Genomic DNA, 19106 nt, shown 5'->3' on the forward strand with positions numbered 1-19106 from the left:
TTAACAGAATCCAATATAAACAGAAATCTTCATGTTAAATACAAATTAGATGAGACATTAGTGGGAATTCATTACTTCATATGCCCAAAATTCTTCTTGCAAAACCTGTTCTTATAAAACTCAACAAAAATGACAGGAAATACCTGTCATTTTCCATTTGTCCTATTATCTGTCTATCACTGTTAATACTTACTCCCCAAGTAAAAGGAATTAGACTTAAAAGCTCCAGCCTCTAGGTTTTCTTTCATCCATCCAAAATCAAATAAGCATTACACATGATCTAGACAAATAATTTTGAGAATAATTCCATGTTCTCATTTCTACATGATATCTAAAAAATGTTAACTCATAGACTCATAGAGTAGAATGGGTTGAGAAAAAGAGAGGATTGGTGAGATGTCAACCAATGGAAGTAAGTTTAAGAAATCTTTTATACAACATGGTGGATATAGTTATTAAATATTCTTAAAAATTTCTAGGAGATGCTTTAGGCAAATTCACCACAAAAAAGTATGTGAGCCTTTCCACATGTGTGTGTATATATACATATACATATATACATATGTATATACATATATTTCAAAAAGCATATGCTATATACAAAAAGTACATACAATATTATCTGACCACTTAAATAATCAAATACAATGTTAAACATTAAAACACAAGAATATATCATTTCATGAAGAATTCTTTCAAAATTTAAAAAACTACTAAAGTCTGTTTGTGGTCAGATTTTAAACCAGCCCTAATCCTCATTTGTACTTCCTCAAGAAAACTGTTATATAAAGACCACCACTAAGGGAAACTATAGAAAACATATACTATATGTATACTATAGAAAACAAGTACTGTTTTCCATTATTTGGTTACTGGTTTTACTTTAAAAGATAGCCTGAATAGAAACATCATTTATTGTAGGGGAATGATTTCCTTAGGAAACAAAGTGAAGACTGGTCCATAGGAAAGGACTGATGACACAGTTAATGTTAAGCTAATAAATTTAATCAGATATTAAAAGGAAAAAAAGGTCTTGTAGTGTTGCAGTAAATAAGTTAATGAAAATACCAGATTCTAAGCAGCAATTTGAAAAGGGCAGTTACAATACTTTTTACTGTTAGGTTACAGATCTGTATGGAAGAGCAGGAAGATTTTTCTTTATTATAGAAAAACACCAATGCATTCTGAAGTTTTTGTTTCCTTGTTACCAGGTATATGTGAATTATTATTGCTCAGATGCAAACTTAAAAACAAGTTTTGAAATAATTTTATTAAAAGAGCTTTCAGATATTTAATAAGATTTTTGCTAGACTTTTATTGACAAAACAAAAAGACTGTAACTGAGAATTAATCAGAATTTTAAAAACTGAATTATTCTAAAGACAAACTTACATTTGAGATTTTATATTTTCTCATGGAATAGTGCAATTCATTTTCTTCCTTTCATTACAAAAACCTGTATTTTTTCATATCCCATATATGATTCAATAAACTTCAAATTTTTGTACACATCTGTTAAAAAGCTCAGTACACATACCATATAACTGATCCAAAGTACAATTCAATGATTTTTGGCATATGCACAGAATTGTGCAGCTGTCACATCAATCAATTATAACATATTTTCATTATCCCAAAATGAAACCATGCCCACATTATTAATCACACTGTATTTCTCTCCAACCAATTCCTCCAGCATTATAAGTAATGCTGCTATAAACATATGTATAAGTATTTTTTGTAAGCATGTTTTCAATTCTCTTGGAGATATGTAGATATACATACAGGGACATATACATACACCTAGGAGTCATATTCCAGGTCCCATGGTAGCTCAAAATTTAACCTTCATAAGAACTGCCAGATCATTTTTCAAAGTGGCTACACCATTTTACTTTCCCACTGGCAATGTATGAGGGATCCAATTTTTCTATATTCTTATCAACATTTGTTATCACATGATACTGAATATAGAAATCTCAGTTGATATGCAATAATATCATATTGTGGTTTGGGTTTGCATTTCCTTGATGGCTAATGATGTTGGGCTTCATTTTGGTATTTATTAGCCATCTGTATAACTTCACAGGAAAAATGTTTATTTATTTTTTGCCCATTTTTAAATAGGTTGTCTTTTTACTAATGACTTGAAAAAGTCCTATATATACATTCTAGATACAGGTTCCATATCATATTTTAAAAAGCTTCTTCCACTCTGTAGGTCACCTATTTATTTTCTTGATGGTTTCTTTGAAGCATAAAATGTTAAATTTTGATTGTTTCCAATTTATGTACTTATTTTCCTTTGTTCTCTATATTTTTGTATCATATTTAGGAAACTAATGCTTAATCCAAAGATTCGCATCTATGTTTTTTTTTCTAGGAATTTTACATTTAATTGTTAACCTTTTGGATTTTTTTGTATAGGCTATAAGGTAGCAGTTTAAAAGTAACCCTGAGTAATGTTTAGTTTTTCATGTTAATAGGGTTGCCTCGCTTTATTCATGGGAGATATGTTCTGAAGCCCTTGTATTCCTTAAACTGCAGATAATATCAACCTTTATACAGATAGCCTCCAAGTCAGTGGTTTGACTTCTGATTTTTTGACTTAAGGATGTTGAGAAGTAATTTGTATTCAATAGAAACTATACTTAAATTTTTGAATGACAATCTTTTCCTAGGCTAGCTCTTTGTAGTGCTGGCCCGTGGCAGTGAGCTGGAGCTCCCACAGTAAGCGGTACAATCACATGGTTAACATATATAAATCAGATTTTGTGTCAAATGATTCTGTAAGTGTTCTGACAATGTTAAGGTGTGCTAGGCTAAGCTATAAAGATATTTGGTAGAATAAATGTATCAAATGCACTTTTAGACTTAGAACATTTTCAATTTATCACAAATTATTGGAACAAAATCCCATTAAGAAGCAACTATATATATACTCTTATATACGATATGAACATATCTACAGTAAAGTTTAATTAGTAAATTAGGCACAGTTAAGAGATTAAAAACAACAGTAGGACAAATATTAACAATAGACTTTAACAAAAAAAAATTTTTAAAAATTTGTGAATTGTTTACTTCCAGAATTTTCCACTCAATATTTTTAGACTGAGAGTAACTGAAACCATGGAAAGCAAATTGCTGGAAGTAGGAAGATTTAATATAAAACTTTCAAGCATATTCATATTCTAAAATTCTTTCCTTGTTCTTAAAAGATGTTGGTAATGTTACAATCTTATCTACTTCACTACAACTTTAAGAAGTATTTATTAACTCATCTTTTTTGTTGTTTTTATTTTGCAGTACTAGAGACTGAACCTAGGGCCTTGAACATGCTAGACAAGTGTTTGACAAGTGAGTCACTCCCCAGCCTTCATATTTCCTTTTTGTGACAGCTCAGTAATTTACAAAGTTTTATTTTATATTTTATTCATTCCCCTTTTTACATTAAAATATTTTGAAAATGAACATTTTTTCAGAATACAACTTTTGTCATAAATTAAATGTTGTAGTATGACTACAAAGTAATACAGAGGTTTCCATAAAGCTAATTCTATCTTTGTATTTTCCATCCATATCTGCTACTTCAAATTTGTCCATATTTGTTCCTTCAACAACTTTTCTAGTCATTTTTTTAATCTGTGGGTGAAAAGAAATTAAATTTAAGCAAATTTTAGTTCAGTTTTTGTAGGTCTTCCTAGTAACCTAACAAAGGGATTCTCCACTTTTTCTTTTTTAGCTTATATTCTAATTTTCACTCTTCCATCATCCCAACTCTGGCTCCCTATTTCCCAATAACACCTCATCCCTAAACCATAACTACCACCTCATCCCTAAACCATAACACTCTTCAAGGTTTGGGTGGGGTTTTTTTCCAACTGCTCCCTAATACATCCTCCATCTTAGCAAAGAAAACATGAATTTCTCTAATACTTTAGAGCTACAATCATGTAGCTAAAGAAAACTTGTATTTCTGCTCCCCACCCTTCCTCCACCCATACTTATTCTTGGATTTTCACTGATCAGTGCCTTCAAAGTTGACTGCCTTAGGTCCTGTAGCTCCTCCTCCAGTACTGGGTAAACACTTGTTCCACTATTATAAAGGATATCATTGCTCTTTGTGAAGTCAGACAGAACAGAAGAAATCCACTTAACCCAGATAATCTCAAGATTCCTAAAGGATTAGAGATAATTTCTCACCCTTCTAGAAGCATTTACCTCAAGAAGCATCAGATAAAAGGTAAGGTACAACTACTTTTTATAATACTTTGTTAGTATTTTATAAACCTAGCCTTCCAAACACATTTGTCTGCCAAAGGTATGCATTCAAATTTATTTATAATTAAAAAGTTTCTTTGGTTTTATTTTAGTAAAAATTATAGCACAAATAGTAGGAAAAGGAAACAAGAAGCTCTCATTTTCACATTTTTTTAGTTACTAAGATGAGATTCTAAAATAAATCCCTACTTTCTTTCTTAGAAATTACAAAGCCATTATATTCACATCTAAACACTATTATTTTGACAAATGTACATGCACACACATACATAGATCTATATACTAAGCTACATTTGTTTGCATAGAGTATATTTATGTATTATTACAAGAATATTTTTACTTCATAGACTTTTTTAGAGCTGAATCATTTCCTTTTTATGAAAAAGCATGGCTAACACTTAAGAACAGGCAAAAAACATTTCCCTTTAAATATTTAAACGGCTTGTTCTAAAAATAATCTATTCAAGAATTATTTTAACCCCACCCAATCATTTAAACTAAGAAACAACATTAACAACTTAGACTATTGCTGTTTCATTTTCTATTTAGAAAAGACACAATATTATAATTACATAAGATGATTATTGTGAAAACGTGGTTTATTTTCACGAATTTTCAGATTTTTAGGTATCGTCTACTAGATTCTGATATGCTTCTTAATTCTTATTTCCAAAGCTTCAGTATTCTCAATACTTATTTTTCATAATTAAATTTATTTCCTAGTGATAAAATGTTTCATTTTATAAGGTTTGTTTCAAAAGTTTAAGAGTTTATCATCATCTCACTGTCCATCTTCAGAAATATACCAAGAGTATCATGTTACTAAACAAGAACTCAATAAATATATATCAGATTTATCTTATGCTAACAGTTTTTTTTTAGCAAAAAGTTTTTCTATCCTGGTCAAATTTATAGTATTTATAATTGTTCTCATTGTATCTCCAAATTGAAAGGTTATTATTTTATTGCCTACAAAGTTAGAGGCATATAAAATACTATAATTTGTAGCAGTTAGTTTTAAAAAAAAACTATTGTCATAAAATGTCCAGATTTTCTCAAAATCCAGAATGCCAGACACTAAATTGAGTCATGAAAGTTAAGATTTTAGATATATGAGTTCTTTGTGCCTGATTTTCTTAACTAAAACTGGTTCTAGTTGTAATTATTTGCAATCGTTTTTTGTGTGTGTGGTGTTAGGGATTGAACCCAGAGCCTTGTGCATGTGAGGAAAGCACTCTACCAACTGAGCTATAACTCCAGCCCTCGAGTTGTAACTATTAACTTCTCTTTCAGAAATGTGACTAGTAAGGTAGAAATAAGTATGGTACTTTAGAAGAATCAAAGACAGTGTTGCCCAGTGGAACTTTTGTGACAAAGACAGTGTTCTATATCTATATCCATTAGTCATATGTGGTTACTGAGCACAGAAATTGTGATAAAGCAACCCAGAACTACATCTGAAATTTAATGCAATCCTAACAAATTTTAACTTATACAGTTTTTTGTGGTTGTACCATTAGACAGTACATGTATAAGGCACTGAAATTTTTAAATATTTTTAGTTACAAATATTTTGATATGGAGAAAAGTGGATTTTTCAACATCAAAAAATGTTAAAGGAGGGGAGGGGAGGGGGGATAGTAGGGGATAGGAAAGGTAGCAGAATACAACAATTACTAATAGGGCATTATGTAAAATTGTGGATGTGTAACCGACGTGATTCTGCAATCTGCATTTGGGGTAAAATTGGGGGTTCATAACCCACTTCAATCTAATGTATGAAATATGATATGTCAAGAGCTTTGTAATGTTGTGAACAACCAATAAAAAAAATAAACTAAGGAAAAAAAATGTTAAAGGACAATAAATCTTGTCCTAACATGAACCTTTTTTCCCTAACATCATGAAAAAATAATAAAGTCCTGTTTTTCACATGGCAGGGTATATCATTCCTTTAGTCTATGTAATTCAAGAAAAATGACATAGGTATAGACTATTATTAGAGGACAACCAAGCAATCATTAAGTACATACATGAAATAAAAAAATAAATGATTCATTTATATTCTTTACAAGCACAGAAATAAGTAAATGCTGAGGTTGGAAAGGAGAACAGATGCTATAGGAATTCTTTTAGGAATTTCATTCTTCAAATTGGTCTAGGAAAAGCCTGTGGGGAGAATGAAGCTCTAATCTTTCAAGTGTTGAAAGAATGAGAGTAAAAAATGAGTCAGAGAAGATATTCCAGCCACAAAGTCTATCTTTTACATAAACCAAGGTAGATGTGTATTTAGCTGACAAATTACCTATTCTTCAGAAAACAGTGAATTTATCTGAGCAGTAAGAAAAAGAGGAAACAAAATAGCTTAGGACTTTAGAAACTAAATAATTCTTGATTTATTCCAATTTCTAAAGTTTTAGGCTATTTTTTTTCAACAAAATTAGGAAATTAAAAGGGCTTTTAAACCTGGTTGTTTTGAAGTCTCTCAGAGCCGTAGAGATGTATTCAGATAAGTGTTTTTCCATGAGTGCTACTCTGATCCAGGCTCTACCCTGAAAGGAAGAAGAAAGAATCAAATATGAAAAAATATATATTTTACCTACTATTTTAAAAAAATATAATCTTCTCAACACGTAAAGAATAGCTCATTCAAAATACACATTGAATAAAGACTAAGAAAAATATTTAGATAAAGATAGGTAAATGCTGACTATAAAGAATATATATTTTGTTTGTCAGAATATGTAGGGTATAGCATGTCAAACTTTCTATTCTCTGATGGAATAAAATATTCATACTGAGTTACTTGCATTACAGGCTTCTTCTTAATAATATAAAGAAATCATAAGATACAATCCTCTATTTTAATACCTAAGTCAACATGCTAATTAAAATGAGGCCCCTTATGAAACAGGAAGAACAGAGTTCTCTTTCAGTAATAATCACTCTAATACCATTATCCAGAATTTCCCATTCTAGTCTTCCAGAGGGACAAAGGTTTTACATAAGTGATAATGAGCCCCAAACTGCATGAATAATCACAGGACCAAATCATCTGGAGTCCCATGAGAATTCTAAAAACTATTATAAAATATTTAAACTAGAAACAACAACAAAACTCCCAGGGCTGAGGGTATATATCAGTGGTAGAATGCTTGCCTAGTATGCATAGAGCCCTGGGTTTAATCTTCAGTACTGTGATACAAAACGAAAACCCCAGAAGTTCAGCATATTCTAGCACAGAATCACAGAAATATTACCATTCTTGATGGTAATTTAATTTTACTGAAAGTGTTAATACCTTTCGATAGTTGAGATTAGCCATACTTTTTTTTATTCTCAGAAGTGTCTCTTCTAGACTCTTTAGAATATAAGAGATACAATTGAGAAAATTTTAAAATTCAATTAATTTTAATTTCACTCAACCCTTTCAAAAATCTGGAGAAAAAATAATGAAGCTGAATATAGAGAATATCAAAACACTGCAATGGCAATTGGGAACAGAGGCAACACTAATCAATATGTATGATGGTCAACTACCAGTAAAGGAGGAAAAGCATGAACATATCTATGAATCTGGTGAATCAACCAAACTTGTGGACAGGAAAGGTCAAAAAACAGCCAGTCTAGGCAGTGATGAAACTAGGCTAGAAGCAGCAGTAGTGCTGGGAAGAAAATGAATAATTTGTGTGTAGTTAGCATGCCAATCAACTTGCCTACCAAGCTCAACACCCTCTTTCAGCTTACCCTGTGCTCAGTCTATTGTTCCCTTTGAATAAGGATAGGAGAATTTACAGTAAGCTATGGTTGAATGGAACAAAGGAAAGAAGAGGCAAACCACTGGCTGGCCAGCAGCCTCAAGATTTTCTTTTGAAATTTTCTTTAAAGACATAGAAACCAGCAGCAGTGTCTGACTCAAAAGGCTGCAATGTCATCTATATAGAATCAGGGAAAGTTGTTATCCAAGAATCAAGCATGGGAGACTTCTATTACCAACAAGAATTATGGAAAAAGTCCTGCTTCCTGATGTATTCATCACGATCCACACAGAACTGGGCTGCACTTAGTTTCCTGTCCTTGGTGTGTGTGTGGAATTCTCTGTTAATAAACTGTGCTAATTTTAATGGCCTCTTTTCTTTCCACAAAAGAACTTTTACTATAATGGAAGATAAACCGATTTTAAAAGATTGTTAGGTCCAACAAGTAGAAAAGCTGATGCTATTAACAAGCTTATAAGCTATAATTGGCAAGTTAAACTTTATCAGTTGATAGTGATGAAGCACTAAAGTTTAAATAAATATAGTAAAAGGAGTCAACACTTCTTAAGAATGCAACTAATATGTACTAGGCCCTGTTTTAAGAGTTTCATATACATTTAGATAGTTAACCCTCCCCAAAACTGTGTGAGCTAGGTTACTATTCTTGCCCTACTTTACTATATGAGAAAATAAGAAATTAGGAGAGAGGAAACTCATTTTCTCACCATCAAACTGACCAACATAATTACATTAACACCCATATACTCTACCTTGCTATTTCAGAGGATGAACTGTCATCACTTAAGATAGTGAAAAAACAAGTCACAGAATGGACAAAGATATTTGCTTTTATACATCTGACATAAGACTCTCATCCATAAAATGCAAAAAGTTCTTTCTAATCCACAAGAAAAAGATAATCCAATTTAAAAGTGGGTCTGCATGGCAAAGATTTTTTTAAATTATAGATTAATTTCATTAGTAGATATCAGAATATCCAGATGTGCTCTTCCTTTTTGTATTGGTTTTAGTGATATTGTTCAAATAATTTGTTCAACTAATTTTCAAATCTATCAGTATAAAGTTACTCATAATATCCTTTTAGCATTTTTAATGTCAGTAGGGTATATGGGCTAGCCTCTTTTTCATTGCTGCTATTGATAATTCATCATCTCTCCTTCTTTCTTCTTGAATAGCCTTGCTAGAAGATTATCAAGTATATTAATCTTTTTACAAACATCTACTTTTAGTTTGTTAATTTTCTTCTGTACAACTGTTTAAATTTTATTAAGTTTGTGTTTTCCATTTAAGCCTTTTTTATTTTTTATGTTTATATATATATATATATATATTTGTTTGTTTGTTTGTTTTAATTAGTTATACATGACAGTAAAATACATTTATGCACTTTGGTGTGTGTGTGGAATATAATGGGATATAATTTCTCATTTTTCTGAGTGTACATGTTGCAGAATCATATTGGTCATGCAGTCACATATATTCATACAGTAATAATGTCTGCTTCATTCTACTATCTTTCCTATCCCCATATCCCCACCTCTTCCCTCCCATCACTTCCCTCTACCTAATCTAAGGTAACGCTATTCTTTCCTAGTGACTCCCTGCCTTATTGTGAATTTGCATCTGCAAATTAGAGAAAACATTCAGTCTTTGGTTTTATTGGATTGGCTTATTTGGCTTAGCATGATATTCTCCAACTTCAACAATTTCCTAGCAAATTCCATAATTTATTCTTCTTTAAAGCTGAGTAATATTCCATTGAGTATATATATACCACATTTTCTTTATCCATTCATCTATTGAGGGACACCTAGATTGGTTCCATAGTCTAGCTATTGTGAATTGAGCTGCTATAAATATTGATGTGGCTGCATCATTATAGTATGCTGATTTTAAGTCCTTTGGATATAAACCAAGGAGTAAGATAACTAGGTCAAATGGTGGTTACATTCCCAATTTTCTGAGGAATCTCCATACTGCTTTCCATAGTGGTTGCACCAATTTGCAGTTCCACTAGCAATGTATGAGTGTATCTTTTCCCCCCACATCCTCATCAATTTATTGTTGCCTGTATTTTTGATGATTGACATTCTGACAGGAGTGAGATGAAATCTTAAGAGCAGTTTTGATTTGCATTTCTCTAATAGCTAGAGATGTTGAACACTTTTTTTATACATTTGTTGATCGACTGTATTTCTTCTTCTGTGAAGTGTCTGTTCAGTTCCTTAGCCCATTTATTGATCGGGTTATTTGGTTTTTTGTTGTTAAGTTTTTTGAGTTCTTTACATATCCTAGAGATTAATGCTTTATTGGAGCTGGATGTGGTAAAGATTTTCTTCCCAATCTGTATGCTCTCTCCTCATTTTATTAATTGTTTCCTTTGTTGAGAAAAAGCTTTTTAATTTGAATCTATCCCATTTATTAATTCTTAATTTTACTTCTTGCACTTTAGGAGTCTTGTTAAGGAAGTCAGATCCTAGGCCAACATAGTGAAGATTTGAGCCTATTTTTTCTTCTATTAGGCACAGGGTCTCTGTTTTAGTGCCTAGGTCTTTGATCCACTTTGAGTTGATTTTTGTGCAGGGTGAGAGATAGAGGTTTAATTTCATTTTGGTACATATGGATTTCCAGTAAACCTTTTTTATTCTAAGTGCAGTTTATATATCATTTTCATTATCATTACTTTCTAAATATATTTCAGTTTTGATTATGAGTTCCCCTTTTATCCCTGAGCATTTAAAAGTCCTCAGTTTCACTCATAAAAGTGTTTCTACTTCCTTGTTGTTTTGTTGTTACTGATCCCAGCTTAATTCCATTAAATAACATACTCTATGACCCTAATCTCTGAAATTCATTGAAATGAATTATGGCTCAGCAAATGATTAATCTTTGTACATATCCTGTGTATGTCTGATAAGAATTTGTATTTTGCAGTTAGCTTTTTAAAGAAATATATATTCCATTGTCCTAGAATTCAGATTTATTTCTATATTTTGAACTTTAATCAAAATTACTTAAAAGCCTATAATCTTTATCCCTCACAGATCTGTTTTGATTATCTTTTTTATTCTTCTTGATTCCAGCCATTGATCTTTGTTGATAATTTGATGAATTCTGACTGAATAATGGACATTGTTTACAAAATTTTTTAGCACTCAGATACCACCTTTCTCCAGAGCAACTTTTTTTTTCTTGGCAGGAGTACAGAATACTAGAAAATCACCCTGTACCACTTAGACACCACCTTTAGGTCTTTTTTGGAATAATCTTCCAAATTTACCTTAATCCCAAAGTAAAGTCCTGCTGGGGCTTTAAATGAAAGCCTGGAGTTTTTTCGGCACTCTTCCATCTTGTTTGCCCTTGAACTTTTGATATCTACATCTCCAGTACAAGGCTGTGAAATCTTCAATTAGTTTTTTGATCTCTTACCCTCTGCTTTCATACTGGTTTATGGACCTTGTTTTCTTTCTCTCTCTCCTCCCTCCCTCCCTCCTCTCTCTCTCTCTCTCTCTCTCTCTCTCTCTCTCTCTCTCTCTCTCTCTCTCTCTTGTTCTACAGATAACTAAGAGTTGAGTGCAACCACCTCAGAAAATCACACTCACAACTTCAGACACATTTATCTGCAATTCTTTCCCCTAAATCCTGGTTTCACTGGAAGCTCCATGCTCCAACTTCCATTTTTCTAGCCCAGTAAAATGAAAAGAACCACTTTCACCTCCACCACTCTACCCTGTATAACTATGATGTGAACAGAGATCCTCAGGCTCAAGCTAACATGAATATGAGGTTCACCCAATATAACCCTTCTCTCCAGGTTGTGGTCACTCAAGTTCTCATGCCATGGTTTTCCTTTTATGCCTTAAATATGTTGCTTTGCATATTTTCTTCAATCTTTATAGTTGTTCTTGGTATGAGAGACCCCTGATATAAGCTATTCTGTTGTCACTGGATCCAGAAAATAATTCTTTTTCTTACTTCCATGATCATTTCTTCTATTAGATTCCAATTACACCCTTGTATTAGATCTGCACTCCTCCTTTTTCTATATGTTCCATAAAGCACTGAGTTGACCTAAACATGTAAATCAGATTACAGTACTCTATTGTTTAAAACAAGGGGGGCTTTTAGACTCTTGAACTTGAGAAGAGTTTGCTTGATGAACATAGCTGCACCATTGTTTGGGGCATATATATTTATGATTGTTATGTCTTGAAACAGGGAGCCTACATCCTGGGAACAAATCTTTACTCCACACACTTCAGATAGAGCCCTAATATCCAGAGTATACAAAGAACTCAAAAAATTAGACAATAAGATAACAAATAACCCAATCAACAAATGGGCCAAGGACCTGAACAGACACTTCTCAGAGGAGGACATACAATCAATCAATAAGTACATGAAAAAATGCTCACCATCGCTAGCAGTCAGAGAAATGCAAATCAAAACTACCCTAAGATACCATCTCACTCCAGTAAGATTGGCAGCCATTATGAAGTCCAACAACAACAAGTGCTGGAGAGGATGCAGGGAAAAGGGTACACTTGTTCATTGTTGGTGGGACTGCAAAATGGTGCAGCCAATTTGGAAAGCAGTATGGAAATTTCTTGGAAAGCTGGGAATGGAACCACCATTTGACCCAGCTATTCCCCTTCTCGGTCTATTCCCTAAAGACCTAATAAGAGCATGCTACAGGGACACTGCTACATCGATGTTCATAGCAGCACAATTCACGATAGCAAGATTGTGGAACCAACCTAGATGCCCTTCAATAGATGAATGGATTAAAAAATGTGGCATTTATACACAATGGAGTATTACTCTGCATTAAAAAATGACAAAATCATAGAATTTGGAGGGAAATGGATGGCATTAGAGCAGATTATGCTAAGTGAAGCTAGCCAATCCTTAAAAAACAAATGCCAAATGACTTCTTTGATATAAGGGGAGTAACCAAGGACAGGGTAGGGACGAAGAAGATTAACATTAAACAGGGATGAGAGGTGGGAGGGAAAGGGAGTGAGAAGGGAAATCGCATGGAAATGGAAGGTGTTCCTCAGGGTTATACAAAATTACATATAAGAGGAAAGGAGGGGTAAGAGAAGAATAATACAAGTGGAAGAAATGATTTACAGTAGAGGGGGTAGAGAGAGAAAAGGGGAGGGGAGGGGAGGGAAGGGGAAGGGGGATAGTAGAGAATAGGATAGACAGCAGAATACATCAGACACTAGAATGGCAATATGTAAATCAATGGAAGTGTAACTGATGTGATACAGCAATCTGTATACGGGGTAAAAATGGGAGTTCATAACCCACTTGAATCAAACTGTGAAATATGATATATTAAGAACTATGTAATGTTTTGAACGACCAACAATTAAAAAAAAACAAAAAAAAGTAAAAAAAAAAAAAGATAAAACAAGGGGGGGAAAGGTCGAAAAGAAACCTTCAAACAGCTCCCCACTGCACTCAGAATGACATCCAAACTCTTAATTTTAACCATATCTTCTATTCTATACCTTGCTTACTATAATCAATATTTGCACAGGACATTTCTTTCCTTAATTTATGTCTTATGTCAAAGGTTACTTTCACATAGAAGTCTTCTATAACCACAATATCTGTGTGTGTCCTCTACTACCACTCCTGTTACTTTGTAAGTTCTTAACTTGTTTGAATTTTTCAAGGCCCTGGAGATACTAATATATTCTCTCTCTCTCTCTCTCTCTCTCTCTCTCTATCTCTCTCTGGAGATACTTATTCTCTCTCTCTCTCTCTCTCTCTCTCTCTCTCTCACACACACACACACACCACACACACACATTTCTTCATTACATTATTAAAATGCAATGTACATAACATTTGCTCTTTGTCATCTTTTTCACCTATTTTTATAAGTTTTTGGCATATAGTAGGTATTCTATATATACTTGTTGAAGGAGATAAGTAACTTGCTTACAGTTGTTCAGTATTTAAGCTATTGCTAACAAGTAGAGAGAAATAATGACATAATGATAACAGTGTGTTAGAATGAGTCATCTGAAGCTAGAATTTTAAGTGGATACTACATAAAACAAATAGGTAGAATCCGAATATCTCTAGTTTCTGTGTGAGAAACTATTTTATATTTATTTTATTTATTGGGGGGTACTGGGAATTGATCTCAGGGGCACTCAACCACTGAGCCACATCTCCAGCCCTATTGTATTTTATTTAGAGACAGGGTCTCACTGAGTTGCTTAGTGCCTTGCTTTTGCTGAGGCTGGCTTGCAATCCTCCTGCCTTGGCCTCCGGAGCTGCTGGGATTATAGGCATGTGCCACCATGCCCAGCTATTTTTATTTTTAAAGCTTCCCAAGGTTTTCTGACACTCTTTCTAAGTTGGGACCAACACAATAAAGACTTGGGAATAGGAAATTTCAAGTGGAGGTTAAGAGAGGAGAAAAAGATTTGGGCATTGAATAATGGGAAATAATAATTAAAATTTTTCCTTCTCAATACTATCTTATTATAAAGTTCTAATTATTTGATATTCTGGTCCATCTGAAGGACAGAGTAAGCAAGGAGACCAAAAAAAAAAAAAAGGATTGGGGATATATGTCATAAGATTGTATTACTATGTTCAAATTCTTACCTATTGGAGGCACTCAATAAAATTTGATGGGTGGAAGTATGTAGTATGCATTGTATGTATATGGTTTGATGATGTGACTAGTATATTCAGAAAATGGTTTAGGTATGTTCAATTCCACAATAATAGAATATAGCAAAAGCAACCACAAACTAGGAAAGCCAAACCTTGCTAAAAACTGCTCTTAGGAAATAAAGAATACCATGCTGTTTTTGTTACTATTGTATAAAGGCATGAATTGGTGTGAACATACTCTATATACAAAGATATGAAAAACTGTACTCTATATGTGTAATAAGAAATGTAATGCATTCCACTGTCATGTATTTTAAAAAATAAAATTAATACAACAAAAAATAATAATAAAATAAAAGCAATGAAAGGTTCTCAAAAATGGGGAAAAAAAGAAATAAAGAAAAAGTGGGGGAAAAACCCTACACAACATATGCCAGAAGGTTATAAGAACTCAAGAAAAACAAAGGGCTCATATTTTGAAATCAAGAAAATAATAAAAGAAAAAAAAAGATTTCTTTAACTTGAAACCAAGGGAAGTAAGTGCAAAGACAGTAAAAGTAGTACTAAAGATAAAATTAGTGGTGGTTTTCATCACAGAACATCTAATATGCTTATAAATAATTTTCCAAGAACAGATTCAGATGAGTTCAGAAAAGCATGAAATAAGTTGGTGACTGTTGAGATGATGTCAATTTTCTAGGAGTGCTAATTCCAGTCTGAAATACAAGTAAGTTTAGGATAGTAATTCCATGTCTCAGAAGCCCTGCATGTTACAAAAAGAGGCATGCTGCATACCTAAGAGGGAGACTATGGACATGATCTTCAGCTCAAATATTCCATTCTACTCTTATGCTATGTTTAAGTTTGGGAAATAGACTCAACTTGTCACAAACCAACAAAAAAAGGGAATGGTGTTTTAACCTAAAGAGATTAATTTCAGATTTCTCACGGTGACCAGTTTTTCCAATATGAGTTTAAGTGGCACAGAGGTACCAGGACACAGACAATCCTGATTCAATTAATTCAGTTCAATTTAAAGAATGTGACTATGAGTATAGCTCAGTGGTAGAGCATTGTCTATTATGTATGAGGTTTGGGGTTCAATCCCTAGCACTGGTTTGGGTGGGACAGGAGGTAAAACACTTAAAGAATGTTTCTATATCAAATTGGTCATTGCTCCATAGTGCATCTTGAACTGTCATCTGTACAACACTAAAAATGTAATCAGAGTAAATCTAGACCCTTATATAGTATTTTAAAAATAAAGCTGTTTTGGTCCCAAGCACTTTGAGCTATAAATTAATATCAGGTATGTTTGGTGCTTCCACTCTAGTATATTTTTTCTCATGTGTTAAGGCAGGATGACAGTGCTACATATGCTAAGAAGTTCTTTAAGACTGAAGCTCTACAGCTTTACAAACCTGCCATCTGAAGCATTTATTTAATTCTTCAATCCTAATACTTGACATACTTGACAATGTGACTACTGATTAAGTACTTTGCTTTCCTCACTGCAATGAATAAAGACAGATCTAATTTTTGCCCACAGACTTCTCCCAGTATATCAAGCAAATAATAGAATCTCTCTCTCCACTAACTGGAATCTGTTTGAGGCATGAGAAAAACAAAGATATAAATACAGGATTTGGAACATAATTTTTCTGTGGTGTTTTGATACTCAACACTAGTTCTTTACAGAATAAACATCACCTCTCTGCAGGACAACATCCTGTTGTGCTAGGACTATTCCCAAGAGTCTCATTAAGAGAGGTGGGCAGCCAGGGTTTGGTTCCTTTGGTCCACCCAAATCCAAATGCTACATTTCTAATGTTTGTTAACTTCTCAATTATCTTTTGTATTTTGAAGAAATGCTAGTTCTAAAAATATACCCTTTCTTCTATTGAAGAGACTTAGAATGTACTTGTCATATACATGTCTCTGACTTTAAATTTGAAAATGAGAAAGTTTATGTATCATAAAACTTTATTTTTATACATCTGATTCATCCAAATTATAATTAGTCTTCTAATCTTAACCAAAAGAAACTAAAATATTATTCTTAAATCATAAGAAAACATGAAAGTAGAAGTGACACAAACTCAACCAAGATGCAGTTACAATTTTATAACTCTAAAGAAATGAACTGAATTTATGTCAACTGTCAAAGTATACATAACTAATTTAAACCCAATAAAAAAATAAATGAATAAACAAATAAAAAACATAAATAAAATTCCTAATTAAAGCTGATATAGATCAGCAGCTGTTTTTTTACAATTTTAAAAATTACTGAGGTATAATAAGAACTATGTAATGTTTTGAACAACCAACAATAAAATAATTAAAAAAAAAAAAATTACTGAGGACCCTAAAAAAGCCTTTACACAGGTTATATCAAAATTTACTATATTATAAGTTAAAACTAAAAATTTTCAGAACATTGGGTAATTTTTAAAACATATTAGCATAAATTAACATTTTATGAAAAATTACTGTTTTTCCATAAACAAAAATATTAGTGAGACAAGTGGCTTGATTTTACATTTTTTCAAATTTCTTTAATGTCTTAATAAAAGAGAACTAGACATCTGCTTCTGCACTCCATCAGCTACAATGTGTTGTTTTAGTTGAAGTATAGGCCGAAAATCTTTCCTTGCACATAGTTGGAAAAGGGAGTATTTTAATAGTATTTTTAGATAAGTGTAGATATTCTCCCTGGAATCTACAACAAATCTCAGTAAGTAATAATTTCTTAAAAGGCAGTTACAACGTGGACTATGTAGCCAAATCACTAAATTTTTAGCATTATATCACATTACATTCCTTAGTCTATTTGGCACTTTGAATTAATCTTCTATCCACAAATGATCTTATAATTTCAGGAATTGTTCATTATAAAAATATGAGTTATACAGATCAGCCAAAATGTTAAAAATGTAATTAAATAGTTAAAATTGCATTTGCTAATATCAGCAACCGTGTTATTAGAAAAGTATTTATCAACCTTTATCAAGTCATCAAGCCTAAGATGATGAATTTAAGTTTTCCAAAAGTGGAGTTCTTACTTCAAAGCTTTAGTTTTACCACTAGCAATGAACATAGTCAGCTGCTTTCTGAAGTGATTGCTCCAGGAAGAAAGCTTATGCTTTAAATTTTTTTCCAAGAAAATGTCTGCCAAATGATGAAATCTAAAAAAAATATATAGTTTTAAAGTTTCTTTCTAGTAAAAATACAGTCTTAAATGAAGACTATTCAAACAATTCAAACACTGCAGAACTAACTACCTTTCTCCAGGTAAACATAATATATCAATATGCTACAGAAATGTTTATGCCTATTTCCCCTTTTGTCACTGAGGAAATTAAAAAGACATACTCAAAAGTTGAGATTTAATAAAATTAAGGTTTACTGCATCATCATAGACATTCTTACAGGAAACTGGCTTTTTTCATGATGAGTGTATGGTAAGGAAGAACTCAATGACTACTAATTCACTTTGCTGCCACCACCTCAATTTGTACCAAGGCACGAGGATTTTCACTTACCATTAGCAGTACAAATATTAACACAGTAAAAAGTCAAATAACATGAGATCATAGAACCTTACAGAAAGGGTCTTGGAGACCCCCAGATTTCTGCAGGACACTGTTTGAGAGCCACTGGCTTAGATAATTCAAGATGTTAAAACAGGAAATATTTTATCACACTTCTTAAAAGGAAATTTGTAGTGAGTAGTTTCATATCTTCCTGCTATTCAAGATGCACAGTGAAGACTCATGAACATTCTAGAATAACTAGTTGCAATGAAAAAAAGAAAAAAGAGGGTTCTGAAATTTTTTACAGCAAAAAATTCAAATATTTTATATATATATATGTTAAAAAGCACTTACAATTAGATTATACATATTACATATTATCAATGTCTTACCTTAGCTCTAGAGGAACTGACATTTTCCATATTTTCAATGCTGCAGATGCAATTCTGAGAAACTTTCCGGCAAGCCACTCTGATATAGTCCCAGAAGCTACGAGGACTCTCATAACCAAACCAGGTTACTTGACCTTCAGGAGATAAATTGTAATACAAAATAAAAGAAAACTGGAATAGAAAATTAAAAATACAAGAACAATAAAATTCTGAAAAATAAAGAATACTATAGTGTGCTAATGTAAAAGGGATATGGATTTAGGTGTTGAAAATTCTGAAATCTAATCCCATTCTACCTTTAGTTGTGTTACTTTGGAAAACTGACTTAATGAGTCTGGATCACAGTTTTTCTTAACAATAAAATCAAGGCAAATGAAATTAAAAGGAATTAGATGCTAAAAATGTCTTGTAGCTCAATATTTTATTATCTAAGACAGTTTTACAAAATGCACAAAAGACCTTCCTTATGT

The 19106-nt window shown here is 32.4% G+C and overlaps 1 protein-coding gene across 7 annotated transcripts in view; it reads right to left on the bottom strand.

Annotated features, from left to right (window-relative positions):
* The window catches only part of RUNDC3B (RUN domain containing 3B), a 149804-nt gene that overhangs the window by 77025 nt on the left and 53673 nt on the right, over positions 1 to 19106 (bottom strand). For all 7 annotated transcript variants that reach the window (XM_081287888.1, XM_081287884.1, XM_081287887.1 and 4 more), the window contains 2 exons: positions 18637 to 18770; positions 6751 to 6836 (listed from right to left, as the gene is read on the bottom strand). In XM_081287888.1, coding sequence (XP_081144014.1) covers positions 6751 to 6836; positions 18637 to 18770 — 220 coding nt within the window. The remainder of the gene's footprint in view (positions 1 to 6750; positions 6837 to 18636; positions 18771 to 19106) is intronic.

The sequence above is a fragment of the Spermophilus citellus genome (genome assembly GCF_964194105.1).
Source record: "Spermophilus citellus genome assembly, chromosome: 3".
NCBI classification, from domain to species: Eukaryota; Metazoa; Chordata; class Mammalia; order Rodentia; family Sciuridae; genus Spermophilus; species Spermophilus citellus.